Source organism: Spea bombifrons, chromosome 1, assembly GCF_027358695.1.
Source record: "Spea bombifrons isolate aSpeBom1 chromosome 1, aSpeBom1.2.pri, whole genome shotgun sequence".
Classification (NCBI taxonomy): Eukaryota; Metazoa; Chordata; class Amphibia; order Anura; family Pelobatidae; genus Spea; species Spea bombifrons.
In genome coordinates this window covers 51,894,577-51,907,939 of record NC_071087.1, presented here as the reverse complement: position 1 = coordinate 51,907,939, position 13,363 = coordinate 51,894,577, and the positions used below count along the sequence as shown (strand labels likewise).

At 36.3% G+C, this 13,363-nt stretch overlaps 1 protein-coding gene across 2 annotated transcripts in view; it reads left to right on the top strand.

Moving 5' to 3' along the window:
* Positions 1–10,843, top strand: part of CCSER1 (coiled-coil serine rich protein 1) — a 352,242-nt gene extending 341,399 nt beyond the window's left edge. For both annotated transcript variants that reach the window (XM_053461592.1, XM_053461593.1), the window contains exons 9-10: positions 59–136; positions 10,280–10,843. In XM_053461592.1, the coding sequence (XP_053317567.1) occupies positions 59–136; positions 10,280–10,396 (195 nt within the window). In that variant the 3' untranslated portion in view covers positions 10,397–10,843. The remainder of the gene's footprint in view (positions 1–58; positions 137–10,279) is intronic.
* The last annotated feature ends 2,520 nt before the right edge of the window (positions 10,844–13,363 follow it).

Here is a 13,363-nt window from a genome sequence, read left to right as displayed (position 1 = left end):
TAGATGGGGCTATGAACAGTGACCGTAATAACCTTGTTTTTATTTTATTTTTTTGCAGGATAAAACACGAAGTTTACAATCATCTGATATTTCCAGGCAAGATAAGTCCACGCAGACTGATTTTTTAAGCCATGATGTAAGTAATTCTATAGTTATAGTATATTTTTTTTTTTTTTTTTTTTTTTTTTTGCATGTGTATATAGACAGGTATTTATGCCTCTGTATATATCAATTTATAAAACATCCTTAAAAACATAAAAAAGTGACACTCAAGCAATCATATACTAGTTATGAAGCTTAAAGAAAATGTGGTTAAAACCAGCTCATGTTCTAGCACTGATTCAAGGAAGAGTTCCACCTACATGAATACAAATTACAGTACTTGCAAAAAACTCCAATATCCATTCTTCTTTGTTTGGACTTCATTGGACACTGTAGTGTCCCTGTATAGATATCTGTATTCATTTTTTTTAAGAATTCTCTTTTTTCACCATTGTGGGTGATGCATAAGAAGCATTTGTCTCATGATATAAAGTTGTGATTCATAAGAAACATCTACACTAATTAAAGGCAGGCTTATATTATATGTTGAGTTAGAACTTGGGACAGGTATTCTCATCTGTGCCAGGTCATAATTATATACTCATACGGAAGTCTTCAAGAAAATCCTATTTTCTCTTTTGCTTTAAAAAAATTGCATATTTCACCTGCTTATTTAAGTAGCACATGTCTATATTCTACCTGCTATGTTTCACGTGCGTCGTCGACATTAAAAGGGAAGGACCCCACGGTATATATAGTACTAGCATCCGAAGTCAATATAAAGGAAAGCTGCTGATTTTTTTTTTTTAATCAAAATTAAATTAATTATTTGTTTTACAAATGCTCCACTTGTAATCTTGGATCAGCAAGGGTTTGAAAAAATGGAAAATGTGTATTATTGAAATGTAAACCATTTCAATTTCAAATATAATTTTCTCCCTGATTAACAATTTAATGAAAGTATTATGGCTGCATGCAACAAAAACTAAGCATTTCATACCTAGCGTCCCAAATTGATAAAACTGCACGTTGGAAAGGGACTTTACATTAATATTTAACTAATGTTCATCATGGGTAATACTTGAAGTAATTGCTTTAATTGAAAATGAACATTTCCAAATAATTCCCTTAATAGCACTGTATTCCAAGCACAGTCTTTGCTTTAAAAATGGGATAAAATGGTAAAACTGCACGGGAGAAAAATATTTTGGTGTAAAGCCTTTCACTGATTCTGTAGTTTGTGTCTCAAAGCAGTTGAATTAATTACAATGTTTAGACATTGCTATGTTTTCACAGTATGCTATGACAGAGGGTGATTTATAGTAGGGTCACTGGAGCAAAAAATGGGTATAAAACACAAAAAACTGTGATTGTGGCAACATATAAACGATCTTTATACCACGCAGATGCAAGGTATGTCACTTGATTATCTGTTCATGGTTACGTGTGCTCTTTCATTTGCATATGCTTGCTGTTCTAATTCACAGGGTTGAAAGCACTTGAGTCTGAGTGTCCCAAAAGGGAGGTGAGAGAACACTCTCATATAAATTAGTATTCTACAAATGCTGTAAGACTTTGAAGCGATTATACGTCTTCTGTACATTTATAAATCAGCCCTTGTATGTTTTGGCACATCTGCCAAATCCATTATATGAAGAAATATCATGTCCTTATATTGAATTGTGAAGAGAAATGCACTATGCCACTTTTTATCTCTCATTGTGACCATGTGACTGGTAGAGGTCTGTGAAGAAATCACTTAACATGATTTGTAAAATTTTGCCATAAAGCAAGCACCACATTTTGATTTGTGTTTTGAGTGACATCTATATGTCATATGACTACCTGCAGCGGCAACTTGGAGGTCAACTGGCGTTGTTTTACTAGATTACGCTCCATTTTATGATCAGTCGTTATTATTATGTTACATTATTATTTAAAAAAATGATTTCTTTCAGTAGAGTTTTTTAATATATAATTAGCTTGTTTGCTATATTGAGTTTATAGGTGAACTGCAGTGAGTAAAAGCAACCATAATTACAATGGATTGAGGTAGACTTGCAACAACTAATCGATAAAATCGATAATAATCAATAATGAAAATCATTGAGAACGATTTTCATTATCTATTAGTCGAATCGATTTTTATCGATTATAAAAATGCTCTGAAAAACTCCTCTCCTTATATAATCCGGCCTCAAACAGAGATCGGATTATAACACTAGAGTCCAGATTGCTGCAGGGGACCTGGATTCCCCTCACTGTCAGCAGGTGGGTGTCCGCTGGGGCTTCTACGATGCAGCGGCAGCATCACATGATGTAGAAGCCCCAGCGGAAGTGAAGGGGAGTAATGGAGGCTGTCTGTGGACATCGTGCAGACCCCCACCAGCTGACAGAGAATCATCACTCTGCCAGGGTGTCGGGTAGAGAGGCAGAGTGGTGAATGGGGAGGGGGGAGGAGGCAGAGTGGTGTATGCGAAGGGGGAGGAGGCAGAGTGGTGTATGGGAGGGGGAGGAGGCAGAGTGGTGTATGGGAGGAGGAGAGAGGCAGAGTGATGTATGGGAGGGGGAGAGAGGCAGAGTGATGTATGGGAGGTGGAGGAGGCAGAGTGGTGTATGGGAGGGGGGAGGAGGCAGAGTGGTGAATGGGGAGGGGGAGGAGACAGAGTGGTGTATGGGAGGGGGGAGGAGGCAGATTGGTGTATGGGTGAGTTATAGTGGTGTATGGGCGGTATAATGAATTTCAGGGTAGCAGAGTGGTGTATGGGGGTGTAATTTTCAGGGAACCAAAATGGCATATCTGGGGGAGTTAGAGTGGTGTATAGAGGGAGGTAGAGTGGTGTATGTGGGGTATAATGAATTTCAGAGTGGCATATCTGGGGGAGGCAGAGTGGTGAATCAGGGAGTATAATGAATTTCAGGGAGTGCAGAGCATTTATGGGGAGCGGAGTGGCATATCAGGGGGTACATAAGTGTGTGATATCATATGCTAGTGCCTGGCAAAGAGAATGGTGGCTGTCGAAGTAATGGCTGGGATGCTACCATGGGTTAGGCTTGAGGCAGCCCCCACACTTACACATATGATTTTACTAATGCTTACATGGATAACGTACCACTGTGTATAATGGTTTTAAGTATCCAAATATTAATGTAACCAAAGTGCAGATATATGGACCCCATACACATCTGATAGATTCAAGGATAAGGATGTTGCTCCTGGCAAATAGACTCCTGTAAACCTTCCGGAAAGATGAGATTGTATCTTGTACAGTATCAAATGCTCTGTCTTAGTAGTAGTTGTCTGTTGATTTCTTCTTGCTATAATATTTTAATGCTGCCTTAGCAAATTTTCTACATAAATATTATATTATATGACATTTCAAAATGTAGAATAGTCATATAATTCTGGTATGATGTTCCATAATTTAAATAGAGAATTCTTTTAAATATTTCTTAGCAAAATTACAAAAGGTCTTAAAGGTAAGGTATTTATTTTCAACTACAGTGCAAAGATCTGCAGCAGTGTAGACATTCCTGGTGGAATAGGTCAACTGGCTACTGATTTAAGTGAATTAGAGGAATGAATTTCGGAAGACCTAATGGTAAGCAAGCAATGTAAAAAAATGGCAGAAAACAAGCAAGGTGTTGAGTTATAAAACTACAGGCATATGGAGCAGTGAAAATGAGGTGCTTATTTCCACATTACAGATGTTGGGTCAGACCTCACAAGGGTATTTTGTGAAGTACCCCATCTCCAGAACGGTACAGATATTTTTGACAGCATTCAGAGGAGGGCTGAAAAAACTGTGAATGGTTTGCAGCAGTGGCGACTCTAGAAACAATATATAGGGGGGGCACACAAGATACCACAGTCAAACTGGGGGGGCATTAATAATTTCCACCATTAAATCATACCACTGAAAAAACACACATATATATATATATATATATATATATATATATATATATATATATTGCCAAAAGTAATGTGCCACAATTTAGTAAGACTAATCCTTGAAATCCTTTAAACAATACAATACCTTAACTTTTGCACTAAATGATTTAAGGGCATAATATTAGATCCTGCTGATATATATATATATATATTAGCCCCTGCTGCCCAAATAAATTAATATTAGCCCCAGTTGCCGATATATATATTAATATTAGTCCCTGCTGCCGATATATATATAAATATTAGACCCTGCTGCTGATAGCAGGTATAGATCAACACATTAACACACAAACCCAGCTTTGCATGTATAGATCAATTGAAATTCACTTGTGATCTCAGCACTGAAGGTATATATCAAATAAACAGAATCAGACATACAAATCCTGTATTTGCAGGTATACAATAATAATATATGAAACATAGCATCACAGGTATAGATCAATTAAATACATGGAAACAGCATTGCAGGTATTAATCAACTGAACAAGACATACAAACCCTGTATTTGCAGGTATACATAAATAATGTATGGAAACATAGCATTGCAGATTTGGATCTACAGAATAACACAGAAACCCAGCTTTGCAGGTACAGATCAATTGGAATTCACATAAAAACACGGCATTAATGGTATATTTAAAACCCCCTAAATTACAGGGATAGATCACAGGTTGCACACCCAGATAACACACATACGATTTGCCATCTTTGTCCCATATACACCCTGCCTGTGCCATCTTGGTCCCAAGGCTCAAACATCCTGCTAGTGCCATCTTTGCCCTTCCACAATTATACATCTATGATACGCACAATCACATTAACTCATGCTCTCCCTCATTCAGACAAATCATCCACATATTAACGCATGCTCTTCCTCATTCAGACAATTCATCCACATATTAACTCATGCTCTCCCTCATTCAGACAATTCATCCACATATTAACTCATGCTCTCCCTCATTCAGACAATTCATCCACATATTAACTCATGCTCTCCCTCATTCAGACAATTCATCCACATATTAACTCATGCTCTCCCTCATTCAGACAATTCATCCACATATTAACTCATGCTCTCCCTCATTCAGACAATTCATCCACATATTAACTCATGCTCTCCCTCATTCAGACAATTCATCCACATATTAACTCATGCTCTCCCTCATTCAGACAATTCATCCATTTTAAGAAACTACACCTCTTGGAGCTTCAAATGAGGGGCTACATGTATTTCTAGGACAAAAGTTGAGTGCACAAATAATGATGGAATATGTCGCTATGGCTAGAAAATATAGAAACTCTTGCGCACTCTAGGTTTGTACTAGAAACACATGCAGCCCCTCATTTGATGCGCCAAGGGATGTCGTTTTTGCAAATGTGTACTTTTTGTGCCATAATTTAACTTCCTACGTGAGCAGTAATGCCACGTCAAGGCTTCAACCCTAATTACTGACCATTCACACGCCTTTCATATCTCCATTCACTCGCAGAAGCACACACCATACTTTAAATACATTCACTCACAGACGCACACACCATTCTTTCCCCTTAAAATCCCAAAGAAATGATGGTAAATGGAGAAAAAAAATCACTTTTACAGCAAAAATAAGTTTTGCAGTAAAAATGCAAGGCGCTCCAGGGATGATATGGTTACTCACGTACCGCACAGGCTAAATGGCTGATTTTAATAATATTTGCAGTTCATCAGGATTTCAAAAATTGCCTCCCTCTACCGTTGGCTAAATTTAACCCCATGATCAAAGGGATCATAGGATTAAAAATTAGTATCTGCCATTTTTAAAAAGGGAATGTGACTTTTTATAGCTATATGATCGCTGTGGTAACATTGGCTACCACAGTGATCATTTAGCTAGAATACTTAAACTTTTTTTTTTTTTTTTAAAGTTAAACTACTTTGTTTAAATAATTTAATTTGGGGGTCTCTAGGCAATTTTGATCTTTTTTATCTGCCTTTAGAGACCCCCAAATCATTTTTTTACATTTTTATTTTTTTAACTTAATATTGTTTATTATTATTTTACAATCTATATACCGTTGGAAAGGCGAGGCGATTACCTTTCCAACGGTATATGTTGGGGGTATGTAGCTGCTTAGATGCCTGAGATACAGGCATCTAAGCAGCATGCCCCCGTACCTCTTTAACTGACAATTGTCAGTTGTTGATAAAGTTGCGCGGTGACGTCATCGCGTCATTGCGCGAGACGTCACCGGGCAGATCGGGTGGCTCCGGTGATGCCCTTCAGTTTGAGGGGCAGATCGCCGGGGTAAGGTAGTGCTAGTGACGGCATGGTGCCGTCGTTAGCACCTGACTGGGACTGCTAGCGACGGCACCATGCCGTCGTTAGCAGTCAAGGGGTTACAAATTCGGCGGGGGGGCAACAGGGGGGGCAAGGAATAACCTAGGGGGGGCAATTGCCCCCCCTTGCCCCCCTGTAGCGACGCCACTGGTTTGCAGGATATGAATTATCCCGAAAGAATAAAGGCACTCGTGATATAAACATTTAAATATATGAAGGGATTCATTAACGTATAAGAGAGAAATATGTCTCAAAGATGGAGAAGTTATTAGACATGAGATCATTGTCTATAAGCTGTGTATTAACTCCTGCTGAAGCATTGATTAGTGCAAACACCACTTGAGACGTATATGTTAGCGAAAACTCAACTACTTACCGCGGACAGAAGTGTATACCCAATTAAATGAAGTGACATAAAAATTACTAAAACGGTAGGGTTTCAACAGAAACACTATATAATGAAATGCAATCATGTTCTGCTAACTTTCATGTGAGAAATATTAAGACTTGAATGTTACAGGAGACAGAAGTAAGTAATAGTTCTGCTTCCAGCAGATAGAGCCAATAGTGGCTCATGTAAGAACATAAATGTTGATGGGGACCAGACACTTAACCCATTGAGTGCCAATTATCTAAACCCTCTAGAGTTCATCATACAGTCTGGAAAAGAAAGTATACCGTTTTTGAATTCTATGGTTTTACATATTAGGGCGTCCGCTCCTTGGTAGATCGACAACTGTTTTGAATAATATTTCTCACTGTAGAATGACGGACTTAAAATTGTTTGGTAATGGCCCTGTAACCCTCCTGCCCGGGTTCACAATGATTAAGAGGGAAAATGTATAAAAAAAATTAGGTGGTTTTTTTTCTAATTTTCACTAGTTTTTATTAAATTTCTCATTCTAAATTTTCAGCTAATCATCCAACTATGGTATTAAAAGAAAGCTCTATCTCTCCTTGAAAAAACAATATATAGTTTACATGGGTACACTATTCACAGGAAAAGAGAATAAACGCTGAAACCGACATAGCCCAAAAATGGCAAAATTGCTCCTGGACTTGAGGTGCCAAAAATCCCTGGGACTGAAGGGGTTAAATATTTTGTGTTTGTTGATGAAACATTGTGATATTTCCTTTGCTTATATTCTAGGAGAATCTGTTTAATTAAAATGTTGGCTGATATAACACTTTCCCCACAGCAAGAATCATTGATTAGTTTAGTTTTTGACAAAAACCATTAGTATTTTAAGCGAAAACCAATTACCTAAATAGTGATTAGAAATATGTTTATATTAAGGTCTATGTGTTATGAAGTCTGGTATAGTGTACATTGCTAAAATGGCTTGCGGCAATTTCTATGCTACTGGGTTCTAAGCTATGGATATTATAAAACAATTAAGTGTAGTATTTATTAAGTCAGATCTTGAGATAAATCAAATTACATGTAACACTACAAGAAAAGAAAGAAAAGAAATTATTGTTTCCAGTCTGGCTTAATTACTTCTTATACTTTCTCTTTCACATATTGCTTTCAATGATTGGAACTGGTTATTTATGTTCTATAGTTACACTACTTATGAATGATAACAACCAATAAGACTCCATGTTGACAAAGATAATAATGGTTACTAACATTAAAGCGTTAGTTTTCAGCATTAGTTGGCGTGAACCTGATAATTATTCATAAAAAAATATAACAAGCAAAAGGCCAAATACTAACATTAAAGGGGATACATTGTACAATTTGTGCAAGGAATGGCTTGTAAGTGTGAATCCAATTACCGCAATGTGGGTTAGAAAGAAACTGGATGAACAAACAGCAAGTAAAATTACAACAGGACATATGTTTCCATTTCATAAACGAAATGAGATGTTTTTCGTGGGAATACGAGCAACACTGTTTGGTGGGAATCTCTGGTAGGTGAAAATGTAAAGCAGTAATCTGATCTTTTTTATTATTAGTGTTTTTAGATATCAATAAAACAGTCCTTCTGCAAAAGGTTTGGTTTTTCAGTCCTAACTGTATTCAACCATGCAAGTCAACGGAGCCCAGCTTACTAATCACAATGTAATTACTAAAATATATAAAATACAAAATGAAAAATAGTTAAAAATACAAAATAAAAATGTGGTAACATGTAAATAATTATTCAGTGATATTACGATAAGGGGAACCATCATTTTTTTACACCAAAAAATGTAAAACAAGTCCAAAAATATGTAAAAAAAAAAAGGAAAATTCTATTTTATAAAGAAAATTAGAGCTGTATCTTCCCAAAAATCCTTGCATGAAAAGAGTTAAAATACTAGCATTTGAAATATCCGGTGACATATACCAGGAGCGGTAAATTCATACCTAAAGTACAATGTGTGTGTAAAAAAACACACAAAAGAATACTACCACAAACTTTAACAAAGGCTGGTGGTAGAATTAGTGCATGTAAATAGTTAAAATAGTAGCATTTGACATACCCTGGGTTGTCTAGTTCTAACATATTTTGTTTTGTTATTGACATATGTATATTGCGAGGAGTCTAATACACTTGACCCACATGCTATATCATCTTTCCAGCTACTTGAATTGTAGATGAGTTGCTGTTTACTTTTGGTTAATCAACAGCAATCGAGTTTGATCAGGGAGATTACCTCTGTAACTCAAATGAGAACTTGTCTTAAAATAGAACGTGTGAAGAATTATAGCCCGTGTGAAGAGTATAAAACTTTGTAGAGCTACCACAGAATTTATATTACAGTTATTCCAACTTTTATTTACTCTCATCATTGAGTTGACCTGCAAAATTCACCGTGGGTACTTTAGGTGTGAAAAATCAGGTTGCAGAATATTTTCTAATATCATACAGATGTAGCCACACACACATCCCCCAGGGCCGTGGCAAAACAAATGCATTTTCTGGTCCTCTAAGAAAGATGACAGCTGCCGTTATAGGCTGCTGTTTGACTTTTCTCTACCGCTAAGGACTGCCATGATCATTTTGTCTTGCTTCTTCTCTGCTGCGGGAAAGTTAAATCGACGAAAGCTATAAAAATGATTGCCGAGTCTTACAGTAGAAAAGCTTATTATATGAGATGTAATGATAAATCTAATGAATTTTAATGAAGTCCTCCAGCTTTTCACGTGGCATCTGAAACCAAACATTTGTACTTACAAAAAGGGATGTATTGGCGAATGGCTTCAACTATTTTTATCTCTGCTAGAATTATACATGTGTAAATAAACATCTTTATATGAATACAACGTTTCTTTTTAAAAACAATATTTGTATTGGGATATTTATTTTTTTTTAAGATGAAATAATTATTTCTTGCAAAGCAAACTTAAAATGTTTAGCATGAAAAAATGTTTAGATTCCACACTTTGCAGGAATCAAACAGACATTGTAAAAAAATTCTAATTTCATAATTTACCTGTAAGAAATATATCCTTTATTCCGATATATAACGTACGAATATGGCTTAAACAATGCATCCTTACTTCCTGTGTATTAAAGAGGTTGCAGATTAATACAATAAATCAGGGATATTAATTCAGTTTAGAAAGTAGAGGTGAAGTATCCAATGCTATTTGTTCTAAAAAATGGTTGATCATTAAATTGTTGCAGTAGAACAGGAAGTGCCACTGAAAAATGCTTCCTCTGACCTATACTGACATTACTTCCTTTGTAATGTGGGTGCACTTTTATTTGTAACACTACGTGTTATATAGGGCCAAGTCATAATGCATAGTTAATGTGATTTGACAGATTTTTTCCTATCACCATTGTTCATTGTTTGTTGGATAAGCTCATTCTGTTTGAAGAACAGCTGTGAAAATAGGCGGATGAAATAAAACGCTTTATTGATTTCTTTAATGCTTATTATGCATTGGCTGTTTATATCTTGGTATCACCTCTGGACACCTAATTCTTTTAACATAATGATTTTGTGTATTTCTTTTATTTTCAAGGTCCAGAGAAACCCGCCAAGTACAGAAGGCTCAATTTATAAAGCTATCAGACCTGTTCATTGTTTCCAGCACTATCAGTTTAAAACCAACATCTGGACGCAAGACGCTTTACACTAATGTATTCGATTAAGTATCATTAAAATGTAATAAGCTCCTTTTTTCAAATAGTTAATGTGTTCAAGAACAATGCTGCTAAATTGCAGTTTTATATTATCAAGAAGGAACATTTTCTTTTTTTCTGACATTTGTGTACAGATATATTTTCATTGCAAGGACTTTAATATAAAACTAAGTGTTTATCCCTCTGGGAGAGAATTTTTTATATAATAATTTAAAATACTGAGGACCATGCACTTGGACCAGAAGACAGCACATTGTTTTGATATATTTTATGTTAATCATGTTACATTTAAGATAAGCAAGACGCTGTGCTGTCTAAATCGGATTTTTTGAATTATTTTTACAATATTTTCCTTCTGGTTATTTCTGTAATCTGACAAATACTGCTGTACAATGCAACTGATAAATTATGACATTAAACATTTAAATTTGTAAACCTTAAAATATGCACATGGTTGTGATTCTTACTGAGAGTTCATGGGTGTTTGAAAGGAAAACTATTTTCTGTCCACACACAATGGTATGTGTTGTCTTACTGAGAAAGGGGACCTATGTCCGGTCAAACTAAGCATGGAGAGTAACCAATATTTTAATTTGAATGCACAGTGGTTCGATAAGCATGTTATATGTTTAATTATTTCAACTCGTAATGGTGACGTTAGTCATAAGGTATGGAAACAATGTACATCAGAAGGGCCAAATAAAAGCCACACTTATTGCGAGTATTAACATGCAGATTGCCAATGTCCTTCGAAAGATGGTTTGATATCTTGGATTCAGGTGGGAAGTAGGTATGAACGATTTCCACAATCCCAGACCAAACTGTGAGACTCCCACCCCTTGTGATAAGAGTAGATCTAAAAGTTCTATGGATTTCTTGGAACCAGTTGAATATCCACAATTCTCCATAGTTGTTTGTGCCTGATGCACTTGAAAGTTTATTTTTTGGGTCGCCCAAAATAAGAATAAAGCAACTTGTTCCTTTGCCTTACATTTTTGTTGATGTAAAGTACTACCCTTTAATTTTACATAAATGAATCTGATAGCTTTCCATGATTTTATGATTACACTTTATATTATTATGATGATGAAAATGATTATTATTAAAGCAGTGTTCCCAGATTTAAGTTCAAAATCTGCACTAAATCTACCCAAGCAAGTACCCAAGGTATTATGTTTAGATCACACACAGCTTGGAGCACTTGAAGAACCCTCTTGCCCAAAAGTATGGATAAAATATTATTATAAGAATTATCAGGACGAGCTAGTGTCTCGTTTACATTTCACAGTTGATGTGATTGACACAGGTATGTCATTTTATATTATCTCAAGTCATATTCCTCCCTCGGATATCATATGCATTTTCATGGTGATGCATAGAGTGTAGCACTTATCAATGTTACTTTATAGCAATGTGTGTAATTCCACATTAAAGGATTGTTTACTTTTTTTCTTTAACCCCTTAACGACAATCCACGTACATGTACGGGGTTGCCGTGCAACGGGTTAACGACAATGCCCGTACATGTACGGGCTGCCGTTAAACAGCTGCATCGGCGCGATCGGCGGCTTTGCAGCATCCACGGAAGCCTCCCAAGTGAGGCTGACCGTGGATCCGGGGAGGGCAGCCCTTGGCAGCCCTCCCCGGAAGAAAAATGGCCGCCCGGCTAAAACAGCTTAGGAAGCGACCTGAATCGCTTCCTAAGCATAAATGGCGTTACTGACATGCCTCGATATCGAGGCATGTCAGTAACACTACCCCCCTACCCCGATCACCTTGTGATTGCTCCGAAGAGCAACCACAAGTGCCATCCTGTAAATGACGTTGCCGTCATTCACAGGATGGCATCAACAATAGAAATGAGTTCATAGAGGGTCTATCCAGACCCTCTTGTGAACTCTCGAGCTCTTCCTGCAGGTTGAATGCAGGTACTGCATCCAACCATGCAAGGCCAATGGAGCCCAGCTCACTAATGAGTGATTAGTAAAAAAAAATTAAAAAAAAAATTTAAAAAAATGTTTAAAAAAAATAAAAATAATATGGTAACATATAAAAATCCCCACTGTCACCAAAAAAAAAAAAAAAAATTAATAAAAAAAAAAAATTAATAAAAAAATTAATAAGCAAGTCCTAAAATTCTTCTTTACAAAAATTCCAGCATGGAAAGAGTTAAAATATTGGCATTACAAATGCCCATAGGGTGTCTCGTATTAAAAAATGCATGAGTGGATGGGATAAATTGAATTGGCCGGGTTCAAAGGTGTCCCAAATATGGGACATGGGGGCAGTAGGATCAGATGTCTAAATGGCCAAAAAATACACACCTCACAAAGGCGGCCTTTTACCTCCCAAATAACCCAACAAACCCATGCATGTGGGGTATCACTGCGCTCAGGAGATGTTACTGAACACATATTGGGGTGTTGTGTGACAGGGACATATACCAGGAGCGATAAATTTATACCTGAAGTACAACGTGTGTGAAAAAAATCAAAAAAATTTACTACCATAAAGTTTCACAAAGGCTGGTGGTAAAATTAGTGCATGGAAAGGGTTAAATTACCAGCATGTGAAATACCTTGGGGTGTCTAGTTTTTAAAAATATATGACTTGATGGGGTAAATTGCATTGGCCGGCTTCAAAGATACCCGAAATGGCACATGGGGGGAAGAATTACCAGATTTGGAAAAAAAGGTTTTGAAATAGCAAAACGCTACCTGTACTTATTGCCCCATAACGTGCAGAAAAAAGCAAAAAAACATAAAAACATTGGGTATTTCAGGACAAATAGTAGAATCTATTTAGCAGGTTTTTTCATTCGTTTTTGCAGATGAGTAAAAGTTTTTTGTTTAAAAAGTGAGAAAAAGTAATTTTTTAACAAAAAATCCCCATATTTTATCATTTTTTTTATAGTAAATTAGATGATATGATAAAATTAATGGTATCTAAAGAAAGCCCTGTTT